General features: G+C 48.1%; 1 protein-coding gene across 1 annotated transcript in view; it reads right to left on the bottom strand.

Annotated features, from left to right (window-relative positions):
- Positions 1–14,634, bottom strand: part of PGAP1 (post-GPI attachment to proteins inositol deacylase 1) — an 896,430-nt gene that overhangs the window by 678,558 nt on the left and 203,238 nt on the right. Inside the window, exon 5 of the mRNA XM_078680427.1 lies at positions 4,368–4,528. Coding sequence (XP_078536553.1) covers positions 4,368–4,528 — 161 coding nt within the window. The remainder of the gene's footprint in view (positions 1–4,367; positions 4,529–14,634) is intronic.

Consider the following 14,634-nt stretch of genomic DNA (forward strand, 5'->3'; position numbering starts at 1 on the left):
CCAGATGATCCTCCGACATGCTGTGGTATTGCGGTGGCATGGCTGGAGGGGTAGTCTCGAAGGGGAGGCAGTAGCCCACTTTTTGCGAAACCCACCTGTCCGATGTGATGGTGCGCCAGTGGTGGATGTGATGGGGAATCCTGCCGTCCACTATTGTATGATGGGCCTAAAAGGTCGGACTAGGAGCGTTTGGAGGCTGCTGCAGAGGGGGGCCCGCTGGCTCCTGGAACCACGCTGGTTGTTTCCACGTCCCTGGCCGCGCGAAGGTTTGGTAACTTGCTGCGGTCTGTGGCTCTGGTTGGAGCGTAGCGGGGCACCCCTTCCGTGGCCACAAATGGGGCAATAAGCAGACTGCGCCGGGCAGAAGGAGAGGCCCAAATACTTGGCCGCAGCCCGTGAGTCCTTGAAGCGCTCAAGGGCGTTGTCTGCTTTGTCAACAAAAAGGTGACTGCCATCAAAAGGCATGTCCATCAAGGTGTTCTGGACATCCCCTGAACAGCCAGTGGACCTCATCCAGGCGTAGCGACGAACCGCTACCGACATTGAAACTTAAACTTAGCTGCATCCCTTCTGGTGGCAACAGCCTGGGAGAGCACTTCCCGGGCCTCCTCTGGACACTGAGGGGCACGTGCGCCACTGTATCCGACACCAAGTGCGAATAGCGGCCCAAGAGACATGGGGTGTTTACGGACCGCAGTCATAAGCTGGCAGAAGAGAACATTTTCTTGCCAAGGTGGTCCAGCTTCTTGGATTCCCTTTCTAGTGGAGCAGTAGGGGAAGGCGCTTTTGGAGGTGGAAGCTTGAACAACCAAGCTCTCAGGGCGGGGTGTTGGGATAGGAAAGTGTGATTGCCCGGAGCCGGGCGGTGGTGTCGGGCAATCATTCTGTCCACGTGAGCACCCGTGCTGGGCCTGGACCACGTGCCCAAAAGGTCATCAGTAATGGCCTCATTAAACGGCAGCAGGGTCTCCGAAGAGCTTGCAGCCAGTTAGTCCTGACCGCCACCGTGGGAAGTATGAGGTTGAGAGCCACGGTAGGAGGAGACAACATGCCAAGGTCAGGAGATGTGTCAAAACCACTGGTATTCCCCAGTTCCTCTCTCCAGTCCTGCTCAGTATCTAACTGGTCAGTCAAAGAATCACTTGACCCCTTCCAGTCTTCCTCATCATCCTCTGGGTGCCCCTGGAGTTGAAAAGGGACCTCAGGAGTGAACAGGGGTGCCAAAACCCCTCTCAGCGCCGGATCCGACATCAGACGACTGGTCCATCTCCGTGTCCACATCGGGAAGGAGGCTGGTTTCAACGTCAGCCGGGGGACCGACCGGCGCCGAACGAGGTAATGGTGCCGGAAAGGTCGGCGCCAGTGGAGGTGTAACGAGGTCAACCAGCGCCGATCTGAATCCAAGGGGGGCCTGCGGCGCTGGGGCCGGAGCCGCCTGCAGCAAAGACCTACGCCCCCCATCCGAGTCTGCGGGACCCGAGGGCACGGATGCGGGGTCGTTACGCCCCAAGATGCCATGCATCGCATCGAAACTGGGCGGGGATTGCTCCGGGACCCGGAAAGGGAGGGAAGCTTGGAGTCTAACTGACTGACTCCGCACGAAGAGCCGCAGGAGTGGCACCATCCGCGTGCCTAGTCGGATCGGCTGACCGACGCGGCGAAGTCGAACGACGACAATGCTTCTTCGACTTCCTATGCTTCAACTTACCCGACCCAGAGTGCGAAGACTTCGATGATTTCGAACCAGAATGGTGGTGGCTCCGCGACGGGTCCCTCGACCTCCCTCTCAACCGGGACCTCGAATGGCACGGAGCCAACTGTGGGCGTTCAAACAGCTTTCGGGACCGCTCCCGCAAAGCCTTCGGTGCCATAAACCAACAGGCCGAGCACGACTTGGGGTTGTGGTCGCGCTCCAGGCAAAAGAAGCACACGCGGTGCGGAGCAGTCAACTACATCAGTCGGGTACAGGAACAGCAGGCCTTGAAGCCGGGCATCCCTCGTGTACCTGTTGGGAGTTGGAGACTCGAAACAAGAAGTCGACAAAAGTCAAGAAAACCATAGTCAAAACATTACAGAGGTACCGCTCTTCCCGGATCTGCGTTGGCTGGCGCGGAAAAAGAAAGAATTGACGTCTGCACGTGAGGGCGGCGTCTAAGTAGCTGCTGCGATGTCATCCCGGCGACCACCTGCTGATGAAAAAACTTTCCAGATCCAGTCTGACGCCTGGGGGTAATTCTAAGGTAAGACTCTATAACTAACGTGTTTCTTTCAGATCCCGGGCGTTTCGGCATTGTCGAATGGAGTCCTCAGAAATGCACATGTGGAACAAATTTGTAAGCGATACTGGCTCCTGTAATTTATTTATATATTGAAATTACACCAGGTCATGGTCAAAGTTATCTACTTGATGTATTGATCAGGAATTATTACATGGTCCAGATTAGGAGAGAATTAACTTTTATTTGCTCATGTTCTGGTATATTGCCTTGAATAATTTGATTCCTGTAAATGCTTACTGGTCCTGCAAAGCATACGTATGATTGTAAGATGCATCACATATATCAAAATCTAATGAACAGATTAAACAAAAAAGAAAAGTACTTTAATACACACAAGAACAATATACTATACATAAAACTAAGATACACAGGTTAAACCAGAAGCCTCTACAACCCTCTTGGCCAAAGTTCTGATCCCAAACAGTATTACAGCCTAGACACTCATAACTATAAAGACACAGTTAACACTGCATTATAATGAGCATGTTACACAGGGAGACTCTACAATGCTATAGCAATGGTATCAACATTTGTATTGCAGTGATTTGGTTTCAGCAGTTGATAAGAAGTCAAATGTTCCTGGTCCACCGACTGCCCCACCACCCAAAGCAACAGAATTGCACACCTTTTCTTGGCATGGACACTGCTCTGGTGGTGTTAGAGACCTAATTATGGATGCCTGTTGTCTTAGTACAGTTACTGGAGTGCCACTATCCACCCGGAAACCTTCAAATGAGAAAACCACAGAGCTCACTGGGCACCAACTGGGACATTTCTACTTGCTACTAGTGCAGGACAAACAAGGACAAAGCTGGGAAATTATTCAAAAGGGCACGCTTCCCCAGCTACAGAAGGTAACTGGTTCCCAAAGCACAGGTGAGGGGCGAAGCCATCTCACTTAAATCACAATATGGAGCTTCGCCAGTCTCCCTCGATGTTGATGTGCAGTAAGTTTTCTTATCTTGAGCAGCTGTATGCCGTTTCCTTGTGTTCCAAGGCACGAATAACCTCCACAAGCCTCACATATACAGATTGTTCTCTGCTGGGAAGCCTCCCGAAGAGCTGAAACCTCAGCTCCCTCTGTCAGACTGGCAAATTCCTTTAACCACTAATCCATCGCAGAGACACCTTCTCAAGTTCAAATACTATGCCTGGATCCAAAAGGAGAATGGCTATCTAACCTCTGGATTACACTCCTGCATCTCGGCTTCCTCAAAGACACCTTGTGGGAGAACAGCCTTGAACAAACAACTAGCTGGATTTGATCAGTCCCTAATTGACAGGCTAATCCAATCAGATGGTCTGCTACTTCTGCTGGGTGTCGATCTGAGGAGAGCACCTTCCCAGTCTCTTGGTACTGGTCCAGCCTATCCTTCAGAGAGAAATTTTACTGAACTTCATACCAAGATGCCCTGACCATCACTCGGCAGAAAAGAGGGGGTCATCTGAACAGAGAGAATTTTAGCTAAATACAGGGAAGCGATAGTGCCTACCCTAACCCACCAAGCTTCTCCAGGGAATAGGGAGGGGCAAGGAGAGCAGAAATGTCCAGCAGATCAGATACCAGCGTATCTCACATTAAACACAATGGCTCATCATCCCCACCAAGTACCCCCCCTGGCTCTCAATACAGACATCCCACATATTACGAAGGCATATTGAACCCAGGTAAGAGAGACTTCACAGACTTTACTAGGAGGAAGCTGTTAGGCCACCTCTCCTAAAAAGTACAGGTACCACTGAATATAGATTAATGCTACAACCACTGTCCGTCCACCACACCCCAAGTAAGATGACAGTAGCCACTCTCTTTAAATAAGGGGTACATTATGCATTCCCCCTTGACCTCACAGCCAGGCGCTGGGGCCTCTATCAATGTAAACAGGTAGACCATCAGTGGGCCTGTGTGATTGTCATGTTCGGTGAGGTAGAGATCAAAAAAACCTACAGTATTGTCAAGTGACTTGCCAAGAGATCAACATAGGGCAGGTAAGCACGCTCTTCAAATTCACGCAGAAGACTTCCTGTTCTAACTGGGAGCATAATGCTTTTAAAAACAGATATAAAATAAAAAGAAATTCTCTTTACCACGATTGATAAGGCACTGTTGTAGTGATGCGATTTTGGCAGAAAAGTTAGCCCTGATCGAACTTGGAAATCTCTGAAGCCTCCAGCTACAGAAAGGATGGTTATATTTCTCAGGTCCTGCGCCTTCATGATCCAGTAGTTGTTAACCGTATCATAAAAATCTGCAAGTGAGATAGAAAAACATTGTATTACATTGTTTAGTTGTTAAAAGGTAATGAAATGAAGAGTTAGATTAATAATAACCACATGCAAGTGAATTGCAGGAAATATGAAAATTATAGCCATAATTTGAAATTTTAGCTGAATCTGGTTCTTTACACAAAAAAATATCTAGTAGGTTGCTTAAATCATGTACAGCGAAGAAGAGCAGCTATGGTTGAACGCCATAAAAGACCTCCTCATCATACTGGATGATAACTCAAACTACTGAATACTGAAGCAACATCAAAGAATGTGGTATTACAAATTCTCTGGGAACAACTCCTCAACAATGTAGGAATCTCAGAAAAAAATACGCTCCTAGATTAAGCCTTTCTGTAAATAATATATACCAATACCACCTTTGTTCCACAGGTTGTCTTAAACACCCGAGCCAATTAAATAAATCATCCATTCCCACAGAATTCGCTACAGATCCAGTGATCCATTTCCCTTCTACACAAATCCTCTTACTGAAAATCTGTCCACAAGCACTGGAATAACTGAACAATTTGCTACCTGGAGAATTTCAAATACTGGCCTTCTAAAGGATCTGAACCGTCCAACGAATGTCTGGATCCACCAGCAATCGTGTTCATATACTTATTTGGCGCTTTTCAAAGGACATTGTCACTACTGTATAAAACAAGCATTTACAATGCAATGGTCTCGGCATCATTAAAGGTAGAGCTATTGGCATTGCTCATGACATTTCTTTTTTTTCTTTAAATCATAAATAAATGGCATTGTCATTTACATTGTCAATACACACCACTCTGCACTCAACTGCACTCACCTGCACTGCACTGCACTGCACTGCACTCACCTGCACTGCACTCACCTGCACTGCACTGCACTCAACTGCACTCACCTGCACTGCACTCACCTGCACTGCACTCACCTGCACTGCACTGCACTGCACTCACCTGCACTGCACTGCACTCACCTGCACTGCACTCACCTGCACTGCACTCACCTGCACTGCACTCACCTGCACTCACCTGCACTCACCTGCACTCACCTGCACTGCACTGCCCTCACCTGCACTCACCTGCACTGCACTCACCTGCACTCACCTGCACTGCACTCACCTGCACTGCACTGCACTGCACTGCACTTACCTGCACTGCACTGCACTCACCTGCACTGCACTGCACTGCACTCACCTGCACTGCACTCACCTGCACTGCACTGCACTCACCTGCACTCACCTGCACTGCACTCACCTGCACTGCACTCACCTGCACTGCACTGCACTCACCTGCACTGCACTACACTCACCTACACTCACCTGCACTGCACTCACCTGCACTGCACTGCACTCACCTGCACTGCACTCACCTGCACTGCACTCACCTGCACTCACCTGCACTGCACTCACCTGCACTGCACTGCACTCACCTGCAAGGCACTCACCTGCACTGCACTCACCTGCACTGCACTCACCTGCACGCCACTGCACTGCACTCACCTGCACTGCACTCACCTGCATGCCACTGCACTGCACTCACCTGCACTGCACTCACCTGCACTCCACTGCACTGCACTCACCTGCACTGCACTCACCTGCACTCCACTCACATGCACTGCACTGCACTCACCTGCACTGCACTCACCTGCACTGCACTCATCTGCACTGCACACACTGCACTCACCTGCACTGCACTCACCTGCACTGCACTGCACTCACCTGCACTGCACTCACTTGCACTGCACTCACCTGCACTGCACTCACCTGCACTGCACTGCACTCACCTGCACTGCACTCACCTGCACTGCACTCACCTGCACTCACCTGCACTGCACTCCACTGCACTGCACTCACCTACACTGCACTCACCAGCACTGCACTGCACTCACCTGCACTGCACTGCACTCCATTGCACTCACCTGCACTGCACTCACCTGCACTGCACTCACCTGCACTCACTTGCACTGCACTCACCTGCACTGCACTCACCTGCACTCCACTCCACTGCACTCACCTGCACTGCACTCACCTGCACTGCACTGCACTCACCTGCACTGCACTCACCTGCACTGCACTCACCTGCACTGCACTGCACTGCACTCACCTGCACTGCACGCACTGCACTCACCTGCACTGCACGCACTGCACTCACCTGCACTGCACTCACCTGCACTGCACTCACCTGCACTGCACTGCACTCACCTGCACTGCACTGCACTCACCTGCACTCACCTGCACTGCACTCCACTGCACTGCACTGCACTCCACTGCACTCACCTGCACTGCACTGCACTCACCTGCACTGCACTGCACTCACCTGCACTGCACTCACCTGCACTGCACTCACCTGCACTGCACTCACCTGCACTGCACTCACCTGCACTGCACTGCACTCACCTGCACTGCACTCACCTGCACTGCACTCACCTGCACTGCACTGCACTCACCTGCACTGCACTGCACTCACCTGCACTGCACTCACCTGCACTGCACTCACCTGCACTGCACTGCACTCACCCTCACTGCACTCACCTGCACTGCACTCACCTGCACTGCACTCACCTGCACTGCACTCACCTGCACTGCACTCACCTGCACTGCACTGCACCGCACTGCACTCACCTGCACTGCACTGCACTGCACTCACATGCACTGCACTGCACTCACCTTCATTGCACTGCACTGCACTCACCTGCACTGCACTGCACTCACCTGCACTGCACTGCACTGCACTCACATGCACTGCACTCACCTGCACTGCACTGCACTCACCTGCACTGCACTCACCTGCACTGCACTGCACTCACCTGCACTGCACTCACCTGCACTCACCTGTACTGCACTCACCTGCACTGCACTCACCTGCACTGCACTCACCTGCACTGCACTGCACATACCTGCACTGCACTGCACATACCTGCACTGCACTGCACATACCTGCACTGCACTCTGCACTCACTACTCTGCACTCTGCACTCACTACTCTGCACTCTGCACTCACTACTCTGCACTCTGCACTCACTACTCTGCACTCTGCACTCTGCACTCACTACTCTGCACTCTGCACTCTGCACTCACTACTCTGCACTCTGCACTCTGCACTCACTACTCTGCACTCTGCACTCTGCACTCACTACTCTGCACTCACTACTCTGCACTCACTACTCTGCACTCACTACTCTGCACTCATTACTCTGCACTCACTACTCTGCACTCACTACTCTGCACTCACTACTCTGCACTCACTACTCTGCACTCACTACTCACTACTCTGCACTCACTACTCACTACTCTGCACTCACCACTCACTACTCTGCACACTCACTCTGCACACTCACTCTGCACTCACTACTCTGCACTCACTACTCTGCACTCACTACTCTGCACTCACTACTCTGCACTCACTACTCTGCACTCACTACTCTGCACTCACTACTCTGCACTCACTACTCACTACTCTGCACTCACTACTCTGCACTCACTACTCTGCACTCACTACTCTGCACTCACTACTCTGCACTTACTACTCTGCACTCACTACTCTGCACTCACTACTCACTACTCTGCACTCACTACTCACTACTCTGCACTCACTACTCTGCACTCACTACTCTGCACTCACTACTCTGCACTCACTACTCACTACTCTGCACTCACTACTCACTACTCTGCACTCACTACTCACTACTCTGCACTCACTACTCTGCACTCACTACTCACTACTCTGCACTCACTACTCACTACTCTGCACTCACTACTCTGCACTCACTCCTCTGCACTCACTCCTCTGCACTCACTCCTCTGCACTCACTCCTCTGCACTCACTCCTCTGCACTCACTCCTCTGCACTCACTACTCTGCACACTCACTACTCTGCACTCACTACTCTGCACTCACTACTCTGCACTCACTACTCTGCACTCACTACTCTGCACTCACTACTCTGCACTCACTACTCTGCGCACTCACTACTCTGCGCACTCACTACTCTGCGCACTCACTCCTCTGCGCACTCACTCCTCTGCACTCACTCATCTGCACTCACTACTCTGCACTCACTACTCTGCACACTCACTCTGCACTCACTACTCTGCACTCACTACTCTGCACACTCTCTCTGCACACTCTCTCTGCACACTCTCTCTGCACACTCTCTCTGCACACTCTCTCTGCACACTCACTCTGCACACTCACTCTGCACACTCACTCTGCACTCACTACTCTGCACTCACTACTCTGCACTCACTACTCTGCACTCACTACTCTGCACTCACTACTCGGCACTCACTACTCGGCACTCACTACTCTGCACTCACTACTCTGCACTCTGCACACTCACTCTGCACTGTGCACACCGCTGATATCATGGAATCTTCCACCACACTTTCTAAAACTCTATAGTCCGAAGCATAATAGGCACAGAACCAAAAGAAGGGTAGACATTGCTTAAAATAATCTTATTGTATTTATGAGAAGCAAAAGCGAGACTGTGAAATGTGCTGAATATCAGTTTGTTTCGAATCAACAGAGTGGAGTTAGAGAACCAAGAAATAGTAATTTAGAATCCGGGTTAGAAGGAGTAGTAATCACAAGCTGAGGATCAACGGGCGCGAAACAGCGTGGTGGGCGCGCAGGAGACGCAGCGTGAGCGTGTACATCAGCTGAAGATCGCTGGAGAAGACACCTAGCCTGCCTGCTGCCGTGACTGACCCGCTGCAGAGGGAAAGAGCCCGGTGAGTGGGGGTAGAGGGGGGGGGGCGGCAGAGAGGGAGTGGGCAGAGAGGGAGGGTGTGTGTGTGTGTGTGTGCGTGTGTGTGTGCGTGCGTGTGTCTGTCTGTCTGGTGTGTGCCTGCCTGCCTGCCTTTGTGTGTGCGCGTCCACAGACCCTGGTCGGCTCGTGCACCGCTCTGTACTCCCTTGCGAGCTTACATGGCAACAATAGTTCTCGTTGCCGAGACCTAAAAATGCAGATATAGATTGTTCTGACCACTTTCACATTTCCTTTTAAACCATTCTGGTTATCCTCCCCACCACGACCTTGATAAGGAAGCCATGATTTATCCGAAAAACAAACAAAAACCTCATTTCACATTCCAATATGCCTTTCTGAGGTGACCTGACGAGCTGATGGGACACAAACAACACCAGTGCTTCCCTCCTGAGCCCCCACTGAATACTCCTCCACAGCTCTGTACCCTCTGACATGAACTCTGTGCAGTAGGAAAGAATCTCACTCTAGAGCATTGATTGTTAATCAAATAACTTGAAAATATAAAGATAAAAAGAAGTAAACCACAAAACAGTGTAAAAAAACCTCTTCTTAAACTCATAGTGTTTATAAAGATGTAGACATCTGCCACGCCTCTGGCTTTCATTGCCCTCAATCACAGGTGGGGACATGCTGTTGCAGTAGAAAGCCATAGCAGTGACATACATCAGCAAGGCTGCACAAGCACCATGTAGAGTCTGGACCTGGACTCATCCGAGGGATTTCCCATGGTCCGGGATACCCTAGAAATCATTACATGCAGAGTACTGGAAAGGGAAAACATTGGGATTCCTCTTCTTTTGGGGGAATGATTCATGGCCCAGTGAAAGTAATGCTAGGGATTACTGAAGCATGTTGGGGGGAATAGCTGACTGAAGATGTCTCACCCTCCCGAGGCTGAAGAGATGCTCAGGGATTTCCCGAGCCTCAGGAAGGATTAGAAGGGGGGCTTACTGTCAAGTCAGAGTTGGCAGCCTCTTCCACCACCACATCACTGTATTTCCTCTGTGTAAGGTAATGTGAAAACAGGGTGGCAAATACCTCCACTTGAATTTTATATGTTAAGTTTTTGGTGGGCGTCTGATGAGTGTTAAGGTAGGAATACTGCCATCTGAATGGCAAAAGAAAGGCAGGTCCTTGACAGAGGGATGTTGACACCTCCCTCATTCAAGACTGAAATAGAGACCGTAATGATTTAGCATTCTGGGCGAAGGTGCCAGTCGCAATGAAAAGTAATCATTTTATATATATGTATATATATATATATATATATATATATATATATATATATTCACTGGAAAAACCATAGGTTATAGACCATATATAGTTAGGAATTAGCATTTACAAAACCTTGAAAATTCACTGAAAAAACCATAGGTTATAGACCATATATCATTAGGAATTAGCATTTAAAAAACCTTATTTTACCCACACAAAACCATTGAAATTCCATATATAGTTAGTTGCACTAACTATATATCGCGCACCCGCAATCCACTGCTGATGATGTCACATATTACATCATTCATGACATGGTCAGTGACATCACTGATGACATCACTGATGACATCTCAAATGACATCACTGATGACATGACTGATAACAACATCCAGTGATTTTTTGTTTCTGTAAAGTTTAAATATGTCTTACATATTGAAGAATGAGTGGATGTGTAAGTGTCTGGACGAAGGATTTAGTAGGTGCATGACTGACTGTATGACTGAGTGATTAAATGTGTCTCACTGAGTGCATGGGTTAGTGACTAAACTGTCTTAATTTGTGCATCATTATGTCTGTTGTTCTGTAAACTGCTGCATGTGTTGATCAGTAGCTATATGAGTAACTATATGGGTTATTGATTGATTGCCCAAGTATTTCTATGGGAGACTGAGTGTGTGTGTGGCTGGCTGGGAGGTGTGTGACTCTGTGCAGATCAATGTGTACTTGTATCAATGATTGTATAAGAAGGTAAGTATGTGTTAGTATATGTTTGAAAATGTAAGGTGCTCTATGTTTAACTGTATAGACAAGAAAATGGAAGTGTCATTGATTCTTTACAGGACTGACTAGGTGTGTGAGTAACTCCATGGATGAGTGGCAGACTGTGAGTGTCTGTATAGGTGTATGAGTGCATATGATAGTGTTGTAAAGATGAGTGATTGTATGTATGAATGATTGTATGGGTGAATGAGTGAAGGTGTGTGTAGACGTAGGAATCAGTGAGTGCGTATGTAGTAACTAGTATTGGTGTGTCAATGGTTTCAAAAATTATACTCTGTATTTAACACTGGGTGAAACAGAGGTTATATTAAAATGTGAGGAGATGCATTGTATTGTCACATGAATGATATCATCAGTGATGTGGTCATTGATGTCAAATGAGATGTCATCAGTGATGTCATCAGTGATGTCATTTGAGATGTCATCAGTGATGTCATCAGTGATGTCACTGACCATGTCATGAATGATGTAATATGTGACATCATCAGCAGTGGATTGCGGGTGCGCGATATATAGTTAGTGCAACTAACTATATATGGAATTTCAATGGTTTTGTGTGGGTAAAATAAGGTTTTTTAAATGCTAATTCCTAACGATATATGGTCTATAACCTATGGTTTTTTCAGTGAATTTTCAAGGTTTTGTAAATGCTAATTCCTAACTATATATGGTCTATAACCTATGGTTTTTTCAGTGAATTTTCAAGGTTTTGTAAATGCTAATTCCTAACTATATATGGTCTATAACCTATGGTTTTTTCAGTGAATATATATATATATTACCTACTGGCGGTCGCCAGTAGGTATATATAGTTAGGATTTTTTCTCTATGGGATTTTTGAAAATTCTATGTCTAATAACTTTGGCGTTTGTGGACGGAATTGGCTGAAATCTTCAGGAAAATGGCACATTTTGTTTCTGAGCAGCCCTTGAAAATTTGGGGGGGGTTTGTCAAGGGGGGGCCGAGAAAAAAGGGGGGTCCCAAAACGTGTTTTTAACATTGAGTTTTCCATAGGGCGGTTGGCCTCACTTTTAGCCCGAACGGCTGAATGGATTTGCACGAAACTTGGCAAAATTGTAGGGACTGGTAGCCCGATGTGCCTTTGCTAGGTCTCAATATATGTGCTCCAGTGGATTTTGAGAAATTAACGTTCAAAAAAAGATATATATCTGTAACAGCGGACCGGGCAGCGCTCCGGTTCGCGGACTTTTCGCGGTACGGAGCTTTGTGAAGCGAAGCTGATTGGTTCTCCGGCGTCTGTGAACATTCCAAACAGTCCGTAGCGGCCGCCATCTTGTCTCTCGGTAGGATCGAGAGACAAGAGGAGGCCAAAGCGAAGGGGCAAATGACCATAAGGGGGCATAGTAGATCCTCGCTGACCCCCTAGGTTTGATGTGGAGGTTTTAAAAGGGTCCCGCGGGGCAAAAAAAAATAATAATAATAATAATCGAACGGCTGAATGGATTTGCACGAAACTTGGTAAAATATTAGGGACTGGTAGCCCGATGTGCCTTTGCTAGGTCTCAATATATGTGCTCCAGTGGATTTTGAGAAATTAACGTTCAAAAAAAGATATATATCTGTAACAGCGCTCCGCTTCGCGTAACGGAGGTTTGCGAAGCTGATTGGTTCTCCGGCGTCTGTAAACATTGCAAACAGTCCATAGCGGCCGCCATCTTGTCTCTCGGTAGGATCGAGAGACAAGAGGAGGCTAAAGCGAAGGGGCAAATGACCATAAGGGGGCATAGTAGATCCTCCTTGACCTCTTAGGTTTGATGTGGAGGTTTTAAAAGGGCCCCGCGGGGCAAAAAAAAAAATAATAATAATAATAATAATCGAACGGCTGAATGGATTTGCACGAAACTTGGCAAAATTGTAGGGACTGGTAGCTCGATGTGCCTTTGCTACGTCTCAATATATGTGCTTCAGTGGATTTTGAGAAATTAACGTTCAAAAACAAGATATATATCTGTAACAGCGCTCCGCTTCGCGGAGATAAAATTATATCTGTATTACCTAGCTGTTGCTAACACCAGTTAGCGACGGCTAGTAGGAGATAGCGACCATCTTGGGCCCCACTTTGCATGTGAGTGATATTTATCACTAATGACATGCAAAGTGGGCATGCCAAGATGTTCGCGACTGGAAACAGTCGCTAACATCGCTATCTCCTATTATCAACTTTTGGAAATATTTGCGATAAGCGCGAATATCTCCAAAAGCTAGCACCTGCCCTGAGCAGTTCTTAGCCATGTTATCCAATGGGAGGTGGATAACATGGCTAAGAGCATTAGCTCGGTAATGCATGAATATCGCTGAGTTTTCAGCGATATTAATGCATTGCGGTCGTTTTTTATCGTATTTGCGATAAACCTTGATAATAGCAAGGTTTATCTGCGATAATTTCTGACGATGCTTAGCGGTAAAAAAATCGTTGCTAAGCATCGTTAGGGTTAAATATCGCTTAACTTTGGTAATATGCCCCAACGTCTGTTAACGTTCGATTCGAAGGAAATCAGGAAGTGTTGAAAAACATTGTCTGCGCCATCTTGTCTTTTTTCAAATGCCACACTTTTGTCGTGCACGGCAGTCATTTTAGATGCCTTGACCAGACCCACTCTGTGCACGCTGTCGATCCTTAGCATGGCTCCCCACCCTCGCAAGCATCTCCCCCAGGCAGTGGTCACCCCCGCTCTCTGTCTTATGCATGGGTAATAAACCTCCCCCCATCTGCGCTGCTCTTCCCTGAGAATCACACCCTGTGCCCGCCCGACACCTCCCTTTCGCCCTATTCACTACCGCACCCTCTGACACTCCTTTTCCTCTGTGTCCGATTGTCCAGGCCGGTCCTAGGGTATCAGCTAGCCCTGCAGATGTAGTTTATGGCCCCAGCTGTAAAGAATCACCCCTCTTCAAAGGAGTTATAGTAGATCAAGGCCCACACTCGATGAGATCCGTCACAGCAGACGCGTTCCTATTATCTGAAAACCATCCTGTATTGTGATTGGGGAGGGGACCGAGCCTGAAGCGGAAGATTCCAGGGATGACTCTTTGTACATCAAAGTTTTTACAATTATGTGTCACATTAAAAATATATAGCACTCCGACAAAGTAGTAAGATTATAAAACTTTAATAACTTATAAATATATACAAGAAAACAAAAACAGTAATAACATATAAACATTTTTAGGGAAAAACAACGAAGTAGCGGTCGGCTGTGCGAATAGTCCCAACGCAGCACAACGTCCAGATTTCTGGCGTGGGGCGTCGCGGGGGGTGGGTCATCAGTAGCAAACTGTTGTGCGAATAGTTCCAAGGCAGCAGAACG

This window comes from Lissotriton helveticus, chromosome 3_1 (genome assembly GCF_964261635.1).
Source record: "Lissotriton helveticus chromosome 3_1, aLisHel1.1, whole genome shotgun sequence".
Classification (NCBI taxonomy): domain Eukaryota; kingdom Metazoa; phylum Chordata; class Amphibia; order Caudata; family Salamandridae; genus Lissotriton; species Lissotriton helveticus.